At 43.5% G+C, this 11,109-nt stretch overlaps 1 protein-coding gene across 3 annotated transcripts in view; it reads left to right on the forward strand.

Annotated features, from left to right (window-relative positions):
• The window catches only part of PTH1R (parathyroid hormone 1 receptor), a 123,675-nt gene extending 112,813 nt beyond the window's left edge, over positions 1-10,862 (forward strand). For all 3 annotated transcript variants that reach the window (XM_082046771.1, XM_082046770.1, XM_082046772.1), the window contains 5 exons: positions 61-127; positions 3,613-3,707; positions 5,616-5,757; positions 6,933-6,974; positions 7,987-10,862. In XM_082046771.1, coding sequence (XP_081902897.1) covers positions 61-127; positions 3,613-3,707; positions 5,616-5,757; positions 6,933-6,974; positions 7,987-8,349 — 709 coding nt within the window. In that variant the 3' untranslated portion in view covers positions 8,350-10,862. The remainder of the gene's footprint in view (positions 1-60; positions 128-3,612; positions 3,708-5,615; positions 5,758-6,932; positions 6,975-7,986) is intronic.
• The last annotated feature ends 247 nt before the right edge of the window (positions 10,863-11,109 follow it).

Genomic DNA, 11,109 nt, shown 5'->3' on the forward strand with positions numbered 1-11,109 from the left:
TTCAAGTCTACTGCTCTTTGTAAGCAATGATTTCCTGATGGAATACCACTCTCTTCTCAGGTGTTGGGACTTGAGTGCTGGCAATTTAAAATGGATCGTTCAGGTGCCCATCCTGGCATCTATCGTGGTGAGTACCGGCTGGTTGCAAGGAGTGGGAGGCAGTGCCTCTGGTCGGGGCAGGCTGGGTGCCCTATTCCAATCACCCTGTTAACCCAGGTCCTGCATTAATTGTGTGGAGTCTCTGTATATCCACTTTAAGGGCCTTATATTTGACCTGCCTGTAAGTTTGATAGCTGCATACAGCAGAGGGGTTTATGAGCAACTTCACGTTTTTCTCAGGAGAGAAGAGTCACATAGGGCTAAAACCCTAAAATTGTTAATGAAACAAACATTCAAACCGATATTTCCGAACCCATAAGATAGTGGAAACCCTGTGGTTCTCACCAGGTATCTCTAGAGGTTTCTGTAGCTGGTCCAAACCTTTTCCTTGGGTGTGTTTCAGTGTCAACAGATTTCAGCTGATAAAAGCTTGGGATACCTCAGAGATGTGGATGAGTGTTAAACCATCCCAGTTATGATCAGACATGATGTTAATCACTGATGGATGATCACTTCAACCCCCAGCCAGGAGCCAGAGGAAACAGAAAGTGTATAAGTGACATTATCCAGAGACAGGACTGAGCTCTCAGAAGCTGGAGAGGTCATTATAAGATGCGATTATCTGCGCAAGGGGAATTCAGTGGCTAGTTATGTGTTTTCTTGAGCTGGGTCCTAATTAGCTAGAGAACCTGTTTCCACAGTTTTCATGAATTACACTCTTTCCTCTCTCTGTCTTTCTCTGTGGTTCTCCATTACTCCATATTCTGATGGTTAGATGAGTACATGCAATAGAGCTTTTCTGCTTCCACATATCCTAGTCCCCCTTTACATTCATCCACGAGTAGCTGAGTGGAGTCATTAAGAATCTCTCTACAGTCTTCAGATGGTTTTGCATCAAGCTCTACATACTTACTTCTTACTCACAAATCAGGAGGCCTTGGAAGATGATCAGTGTGGGTGAGAAGAAAATCAGACTATCTGCATATAAATAGTAGGAAAGTTTCTGAGGTGAATACGCTCATCTGTGCAATTAGGTGAGCTGCTTTGGAGTTGGGGTGGGTGTTTTTTTCTTCATCAGAATTTCCTTTTGGTGGAAATTCTCCACCTGGCTCTACCAATTAGTTCTGCACTTTGGAAGAAGCGAATCACCAAGCCCACACCACACTGTGGTCATTGGAAATGAAATAGTAAGATGGAGAAGAAAGTTCAGATAGTTCAACCAGATGAATGCCAGCAACCCCATTGCATTTAATTTAAAGGCCAATTAGCAGAGGAGAAAGAGCTCAATTGAGATTCATCCTTGTAAAAATAATGTTTCTCCATGAGGCTCTGCTGTGCTTGTACCCTGGCTATTTGCAAATGCAGCTATTTATCATGCAAAAATATTCTGTGGGTTGTTTCTGTTTAATTTCTGTGGGTTCATATTGTTCACTTGGCTGCCTGTTCAATTCCCACACTGGCTGGTCATGTTGCTGGACTAAGTTATTCATTTTCTGGACATACTTGCAGAGTATTTGAAGGCTGAGGGGCTTAAAATCCCTCCACACTGCTGCTAACTTTGATCTTACTCAGTTGTCTGGATTTCTTTTAAAACTTAGCACATGTTTCAGCTAGTCAGAGGAGTTTCCCTTCTGACTGTGATAAGGTTGGACATCTTCAGTTTAGCAGACAAATGCAGAACAAGATCCCACTTTTGAACCTTTGAAGCTAGAAAATCTCATATGAGAAAAAAAAGCCTGCCTTTTTTTTTTTCCCTCCTTTCATATTGGTTTCCAACTAAAGTGAATTACATGCCCCCAGGCTGTGTGCTTCTCTGTATTTCGGTCTCTCCACTCCCCCCTTATAACTTTTGTGCCAGTCAGTAAATTCCAACCAAATGTAACTAAGGGAATGGCGTTGCATGGATGTTAAATTCCCACAAACCTCATGAAAACAGTCAAGTAGATATGAGAGAGAAATTCCACTAATACCCCTTCAAGTGAAAGGGTGTAGAGTGACTTTACCCCCTGTTTAACACAGAGGAGAGCTGTTCAAAATGAACTTGCACCTCATTAAAGGAGAAGGAATCCAACCACAGAAGACAAAGACATAGAAAACCAGGCCGTGTTCATTCAGAGGCTCAGGGAACTACTTGTTTTAAAAGTGAGGATAATTAACCATTGGAACGACTCACCATGGTTGTGGTAGGATCTCCGTCATGGAAACATTGAAACCCAGATCTGCTGTAGCTCAAACAAAAACGAATACAAGGAGGTCTTATGGACTGCGTTTTGCAGGAGATCAAACTAGAGGTTTGCAATGATCCTTTCTGGCATAAAACTACGGGCCTGTGTGTGGCATAGTAATTCTTTTCCTTGTAATGCTGCTACCCAGGCACCTGAGAAGTTAAATGACTGCTGAAAGCCTCCAGAGAAACTCATAGGCCTCAATGTTAGCCCAGAAATGTGGGTCTGCCCAGTGAAGCCAGTTACACAATGGTTTTGTTTGCGGTCTTGCCATAGTCCCAAGAATTGGTTTGTTTGGGACAGCAGCAGATACAATCCCCGCCGCAGGGAAACCAGTCTCTGAAGAGCCCAAAAAAGCTAAGAATCCCTCAAACATCCCCCATTTTTCATCTCTGTTAAGTGGCAGTGTAGCCATGAGATGTTGCTGTTGCCTTTTGCTGCATGGGTCATCATGAGCATGTTCCTGTAGTTTGGTGGAGGAGCTCGTCACAGGATGGGTTCATAGATGTGACTCCCTGCATAGGAAGTAGATATTAATTCTTTACTGTCCTCATCTGGTCCATACTAAACTTTCCACCAGATGGAGAGTTAGTAGTAGATACACGACAAAAATTTTGCAATTATATTGCCCTTCTGCATTCTCGATCTGTCATCTCTAGTTAGGTCTAACTCTATGTCTTCATCATGGTGCAGTTTCCTTGCTTTTCTTTCCTTTTACATGTGGAAATGTGGAAAGGCATCTTACTAATCCTTCTCTTAGCCTCAGGAGATCTTAATCTCTGGTGGACTGCAAGAGACAAATATCATCTAATTTCATTCCCTGGACCCCAAACTAAGTTTGTGAGGCCATGAAAATGACCCATAACACTGTATGAAGTTTTTACAAAAGATAAAGTGAAAAATACTGAGAGTTGTCTGTAGTCCATACCTCGAAATGCTTGGTAAGCACTGTTTATATGTTGATATCATACCCAGTTATCAGGTGTCTGCTGGGCTGGCGAGCTCAGATATAGGTGTTTCCACACAAGATGCCCACACTTTGACCTGGTTTAACCATCCAGGTTAAACACAGCTGACCAGATCCCACCAGACACTTGGTCTTTCCTGTGGACCTCACCCCTTCCACAGGACAAGATCTTTCAGAAGGAGCTTTATACACCTCATGACCAGGTCACTGTGTCACACAGCCCCTTGACTCATCTTGGGGAAAGCGTTGACTAAACAACACTATCATTGTCTGAATACTTTTAACAGTTATCCTTTTCTTTTTTCCCCCCACCTCTTCCAGGTAAATTTTATTCTTTTTATCAATATTATCAGAGTCCTAGCAACCAAGCTACGAGAGACGAATGCAGGGAGGTGTGACTCAAGACAACAGTACAGGTGCGTCAAATACCCTCTCCATCTTTTGGGAGATGTCAAAGTCTTTGTTTCATCCCCTTGACTTCACAGGGAGCCCAGGGTGACTAGTTCATAGTGTCTACACTGTAGACACCTAAAATAAGGCAACAATAATACTATCTTGCAAGTTTGATAATGCAGAATGAATCAACAGCAGTTTAAACATCTACTGAACATTTCAAATCCAACCTGGGGTACCTGCCTCATGGGTTAAAGAGAAGAATTCTGTCTCTTCAGCTGGTTTGGAAGTGACTGTGCTGGCCTTGAACCAAGAGCACAAAAATAAAAGCATTGCTTATGCTGTTGAAGCCCCTAAAACTTGTACCGATTTATTTATTTCAGTTTATTTCCCTCCTGTGCTTTGTAAAACTTGTTAAATCTGTCCTTCAGCGGGTGTTTCAGCACTTTTGCTGAAATGAAAAAAAATAGGTTCCTGACTCCTTGCTGGAAATCTGGCATTTCCTTGTTTGTTTTGTTTTCCGTTGTTCTGCCAGCTCTTGTCTCTTGATAATTTAGTATATTTGCAGCATGGTCAAAATTGGACCAAAAAAGCAGATTGCTGAGACACCTCGGCTGCTTGAGAGCTCCTGAGGCTTCTCATAATCTCCTGAGCTGGACTGACCAGCATGACACATGGAGAGCGAGGAGAGCAAAATGATTTAGTCTACAAACCATGAGCTCATTGCTACCATCTCACTCTCCAAACACAAGATGTTTCATCTGGTGCAGGAATTAGATTTGGCAGGAAAACACCTCTCCATTTTCCTTTGCTGCCCTGTCAGGGCTCTGATTTATCTATTTGTTTATTTCTCCCTGGCTGAAGCTTGTTATTATGGTTTGGATGAGGCCTCCTCCTTTTAATGTGTTAAATTCCCTCAGTGGTTTCCAGTTGCTAGACAGACAACGTACCAGGTCTTTCTGGTGGTGATGTCTGCCCTTCTCAGTAATTACCTGCACTTGGTGACTTGCTCTAACTCTTGGCAGAAGGTTTAATCCTTCAATTAGCATCACTTCCAGGCATGGCTGGTTCCCTCAGGAGCAGACCCAGCCAAGTACTCAGGGTTCTCTTGTACCTTACCCTGGTCCCCAACGTGTCTTATGCTGAGATGGAGCTGCTTCTTTAAACAGAACATTTAAACAGCACCTCCTAAGAGTCTCCACCTCCTGTTTACCCCATAGTGCACCGTGCTCTTCCCCTCGATATATTCTGCTCCTAGATGGACATCTCTGTCCACCAGCCCTGCTCATTGCACAGGAGGCACTAACCCAGGCTGGACATTCATGTCTTGACTAAATAAGCAAATAGAATCACAGAATAGTTGATGTTGGAAGGGACTTCTGGAGGTCTCCTAGTCCAACCCCCACCACTTAAGCAGTGTCAGCTATTCTAGGTTGTATAGGACCATGTCCAGTCATTGTCATCTGAAGCAGAACCATCCTTTAGGGACAAGGGGATTTAGTGCCAGAGGCTGAGGGCTGGAAGCAGCAGTGCGTATTTCTTTCCAGTCACCCTTCCACCCTCTTCCCATGATCCAGACCTAAAGCTATGGATGGCCTGAGACTGAAAAAAGATGCCTTAATGTCTTCATCTCCAGTAGCTACAACAGCATCATATGGGGTCATGTGTGTGGAGAGGGTTGGACTAGCACATCAAAACATGCTGGAGGATGGACTGGGTTGTGTCACATCTCGTAAGAAAAGCAACAGTTTGAAATTGCAGGTGGACACAGGGCCTGCGTAAATGTAAGGTATCCAAAACTAATCAAGGGGACGTGTAAGCAAGAGCAAAATTAGATGCAACTTGTGCCCAAGGTATGAGGTAGACAAGCCTGGGAGGTTCACTCTATCAACTAATTTCCTCTGTGTCTTTCTCTTTCCTTATTGCTTCAGGAAGCTGCTGAAATCTACCCTCGTCCTTATGCCTCTGTTTGGCGTTCACTATATTGTTTTCATGGCTATGCCATACACAGAAGTGTCAGGGATTCTTTGGCAAATTCAAATGCACTATGAAATGCTGTTCAACTCTTTCCAGGTATCGTAACTGTTAAAGCATGGGGGCAAATAATGAAAATTTAAATGGGCAGAGGTGGGAAATGGGAGTGCAAAGCTGTCTTTGGAAGAAAGGCTCTTTTTACAATACATCAGATTTCATTTACAACGTAATTGGATGGTATTTTAGCATTAAGCACGTTTTGTGTTTGCAAAACACAATATATAAAGGCCCAATGTGTCCAAACAAAACAAAATGTTCCTGTTGAAATATAACTTGTCCCACAAAATACATTTGTTTAGATCCAGATTAGATGTAAGCTGATAGAGATCCACAGAGACATGTTACTTCACACCAGCTTCCAATCTGTTTGTCCTGAGTTGTCTTTCAGTCCTGTTAATGGATTCCTTAGTTCTAGGTTTGGGCAAAAGGCAACTTCAGTTATAGGGCTGGTCCTCTGTAAGACACAGCAACAAGAACATGGAACATTAGCTTTCAGCTCTCATGCTATTACCTTTCATCATGGTTGACAAACATGGATGATGAAAAGTGGACGGTAGGTCTGGCCAGATGGCAGTTTAGAGAAACTGTAGAGGAGATGAAGACCAAGCTTGCATTCACGTACTTCCACAATTCCTGTTGGGTGAAGGTGGGATAAAATAGTGGGTGACCTCAGCAAGAGCTGGGTAAACTATTGACCAACAAAAAGATGTGGATGATATGCTCACATCTGAATTCCTTTGCTGATCCCACTCAGCCAGTTGTGCTCCACATGCAGCCAGGGCTGGAAGAATCTCATCAGGGTTATCTTCCACTCTCCCATCCTGCAGCAGGATCAGCTACATGTAAAACTCTAGAAATATTTCTCCAATAAGTTCATAAATTCCTCCAGTGAGGTAGACTCCACCACCTTCTCAGGCATCCATCACTGTCTGAGAACAGCTGAAAAAGATCTGGGGACAAAAGTAGACCTGTTAGCTAAACCATGACCCAGAGGGTTTATAAAGTCTATCTACTTTGTTGATAGTCTGCAGGGAACTGTTTGCTTATCTCGTGTAATACTGAACTATACAAGGTTTCTTAAGCACATTATATACAGCTTATTATGAATATCATTGATTTCAGAAGAACACAGGGATGCTGGGCAGTGCCATCAGGAAAGAGATACTCACGTGCAGCAAGAATGACATTAATGTGTTTTTTCTTCTTCCTTCTAGGGATTTTTTGTTGCCATCATATACTGTTTTTGCAATGGAGAGGTAAGACAGCAGCTTCATTATTTCCCTCCTTCGTTGGGTTAGTTCCAAACACAGCTGGATGTGGATGCTCATCAGCACATTCTCACTTATTCTAGAGACTCAACCTTGTTTGGCACTCAATGAAAGATCTGTCAGTCCACATAGAAAGTCCATACCCTTGTTTTTGGTCATGTAAGACATCCGGGTCAATATGTTACCAATAAATGAGTTACTGGAAGTAGTTAATAGGGAGGGGGGAAAAAAAGCATTTTTTTTTTCTTTTTCCCAAAACAAGTGCTGTTTAGTGCTGCTTAATTTCAGATCTGTGGCAAGAAGAAAAGTGGACTGATAGAGTAGCTGCCTAACCAGCAAGCTCTTTTGATTGTCCAGGCTTTTTTGACCCTTTTTTCTTTTTCCAGAGTGACACGCTTTAATGTATTTGTTTCCATTAACTCCCTCCATGGCTGCAAACTAAGAAACTAGATGGTTAGCGGATGCACACCAGCAAAGAACAGAGCTACTTTCATGGCCCAGCATATGGCTGTCTTGACCTAAGTTGATGGATTTTAAGGGGCAAATATATTTCTTAGATTCTGCAGGATAAAAACTGAGATGAATTCCATACCGTAAGAGGAATTGATCTCATCCTAATTTTGGCCACCTAAGTCAGCTAACTCATTTCTAGAGGAAATTTCTAGAGACTCAAGCACCTCTGAAGGTGTTTCATCCCATTTATACATGATTCTCATGGTACATTGAGATGACTCACTCCTGGACGTGCTGCTCACTGTCCCTTAACCCTTAGAGAGAGTTAACTCACATTTTCAGTTAGATTTTTCCAGCCATTCAAGCTTCACAATGTCAAATAATTCATTTGGAAAGGTCAGATTTAATGTGAATTTACTGTTCTTTCCAATTTCACTCCCCAGAGAGTTTCTCACCCTTTATCTCTGTGGATACCATCTCCTTTTGATACTCTCTGCCTCATTCTCCTCCCACTCATGTTTTTTTTTTCCCCCCTCTTGTCTGTCAGGTCCAAGCAGAAATAAAGAAGTCATGGAGCAGGTGGACATTAGCACTTGACTTTAAAAGGAAAGCACGAAGTGGGAGCACAACCTACAGTTATGGACCAATGGTTTCCCACACCAGCATCACAAATGTAGCCACAAGAGGGGCACTTGCCCTCCATCTCAATACGAGACTTATACCAGGGACCCTCAACGGACACCGGAATTTGCCAGGTTATGTAAAAAATGGGTCAATTTCTGAAAACTCCATGCCTTCTTCTGGACCAGAGCAGTACAACAAAGAGGAGGAGTACCTGAATGGCTCTGGGCTTTATGATGGAGACAGACCCACAGTACTTGTTGAAGAAGAAAGAGAGACAGTGATGTAAAGAGAGGAGGAGGAGAAAAAAAATAAGCAAAAGGATGAAAAAGTTTCCTGGAGAGCATTTAGTGGGCAAAAGAATATCAGGCCACGCATGGGATGCCAAGGGTTTCCATACAGTTTCTCTGCTCTGTGGAACGAGAGGTTAAGTTATACGGGAAAAAATAAGTAAGCCACCGATGTGGCCAGCTGTCAATCACATACATTTACTCAGTGATCTAAGTCTCCCTGGTGTTAGTTAACAGAGGCAGGGCTATCGAGACACGTGCGCCTTGCTACCTGCTGAACAACAGAGATACTGAGAGTTCCCGACGGAGGGTTGCGAAGCAGCACGTGGTCCTTGGACCTCTCGGAGAGCGTGGGCAGCCAAGGAGGATGGGAGTCTCACCCAGAAAAACAAGAGTCTTGCGGCAACTGTTCAGTGCCATCTTCTTGTGAGGGTACAAGCCACCCTGGGCATCAGCATCTTCAGTTTGGTTTGCTCTTTCCCTGTAAGGTCTGCCTGGTAACACACACAACACCGACTGAGCTCCCTCGGGGGTCATAGCTGCCCGTTCTTGTAGACAAAGAGCTCAATGTGGGACAGCTCAGTACAACCGGTGGCATGTTCTTCCCTTGGGCAATCTCACTCTTTGGCAAAACAGTCCTCTGGGGTGGGCAGGGTTAAGAGCTTGTGGTTGCTGGATGCAGGGAGAAAACTATTCTGCTTTCCCTGACCTGAGTCCCAGTAGCAAGCCAGAAACCAGTGCAATTTTAGGATGGAAAATGTGGTTATCAGAATGTGCGATGTTTTTGTTCTTCCAGATGCAGCAGTGGAGAGGGGCCCACCAAGTGGGTTGAGGCAGGGTGGGGAATTTGCAGACCTTGGGTATGTGTGCCTGTGTGTGTGTGGCTAAAATCAGAGAGCAGCTAACTCAGCCTTCCCTTTTTTGTGGATGCTCATGGAAACAGGCTTTGGCCATTTTTAAACCTCTAAAACACTTCTCATTCTCCCCTTTGTATTTTCAGTTTCTTACTAGTCCAAACCCTCATGAGGATAAAGACTCCTTCAAAAATTTGCCTGTATCACCCAGAAGCACAAGCTGCTGGATACAGCCAATCTACCTTCATGAGATCCAAAGGCAATATTTGTTGGATAAAATCATAGAGATTGTTTGTGGATGGTCTCTCTCTGAACATCTTCTGAACTTTCCTATTCTTTGTGGTTTCGTCACACAGACACATATGCACACCGGGTTAGACTCTTAGCTGGTGTAAACAAGTGTAAATTCAACCAAAGTCACTGAGTTGGCTGAGAAATGCTCATATGAGGAAATGTTATTGCATTGCTTCTGAAGGGAAGCGCACAAGGAAATATCTCCTTCTTACAGGAAAGAGACCAGGAAATATTTTCTCACTGTGCAGAGTTTCCTTCGGTTTTTGCAAGGTGTACCAAATAGTAATTTTCTGGCATGCCTCATGCCATCAGCAGCAACAAAGAGGTACCATCCTCCTTGGCCAACAGTGCACAGTGCTGGGGTCTTTTCACACCAGCTGAGTAACCCCTGAAGGGTCTCTGCCAGTTTCAAAGCATGATGCAGAATCTCCCAGAAGTGGGAAATTAGGAACAATGACCAAATTTCCTATTGCAGCACGTGTTTCCCCAGAGGAAGGACTCTGGCTGAGCGGGTCCAAACTCTTTCTTCAGCCCCTGTCACAACATCGATATTCCCTTGCTGCAGTCCAGGAGTCAGCTCCTTCATGGTGCTTTTTTTGTTTTTTCTTCTCTTCCTTCTTGCCAAGTTTCTAGTACCTGAAGCATTTTGACCTCACCTGGTTGTTACTCAAATGGAACAGGAAAGAGATATTGGGAGAGTTTGCAGAAGTCCTTTAGGATGCAGATGGGGTCAGTGGGACAATCTACTCTCTATCCTGATCCTTTAGATGCAGCTGCTGGGTCACATCAAACAGCACTTCAGATACGCGTCCAATCAATGCAATCAGCTGGTCTTCTGTAGGTAAATTAAGGACTAACTTCCCTTAAACTCTGAAGAAGGTCAGGAAGAGTAGTTGGGATCTTCACTCTGTTTTCTGTGTCCTAAATCTTCTCTAAACAGCCTCTTGGGTTAGAGCCTGATCCAAAGCCTAGTGAAGTCAAAGAAAAAGAAAAAAACCCTCCCATCATCACCTCTGGGATTGGGTTCAGACCCATTAGGTGATGTAGTGGCTGAGAGGCAGTCCTGTCAGGCACTGAACACCTCTCCAACAGCTGCAGACACATATACCCAGAGAGGTGGTGGATGAACCATCCCTGGAGACATCCCAGGCCAGGCTGGACGGGGCTCTGAGCACCCTGAGCTGGTGAAGATGTCCCTGCTCATGGCAGGGGGGGCACTGGGGGAGCTGGAAAGGTCCCTTCCAATGTAAATTATTCTATGATTCCATGAGTAGGTCTTTAAAAGCCAGTATTTATTTATGGTGTTCTTTTATTCTTTTCCCTTTTGTTTTAATCATTAAAATAAGTCAAAACTCATCATAATTTTCCAATCATTAAAATAAGTCAAAACTCATCATAATTTTCCAACAAATGGCAGCTATTGTAATGTCAGGTTTTCAAAGAATAATCTTTTTTTTCATGCTCCCTTATTGTTGTTGTTACTCGTATACCAATAGTATTACAGAGAAGTTAAGTAATCTTGCAGGAGTCAGTTCCAGTGAAATTTTGGCATGGAGAGCTACGCAGCTCTGCAGAAATCTGGGTCAGCCCAGCTACACTCACTGATCACCT

Source organism: Streptopelia decaocto, assembly GCF_964273445.1.
Source record: "Streptopelia decaocto genome assembly, chromosome: 2".
Taxonomy (NCBI): Eukaryota; Metazoa; Chordata; class Aves; order Columbiformes; family Columbidae; genus Streptopelia; species Streptopelia decaocto.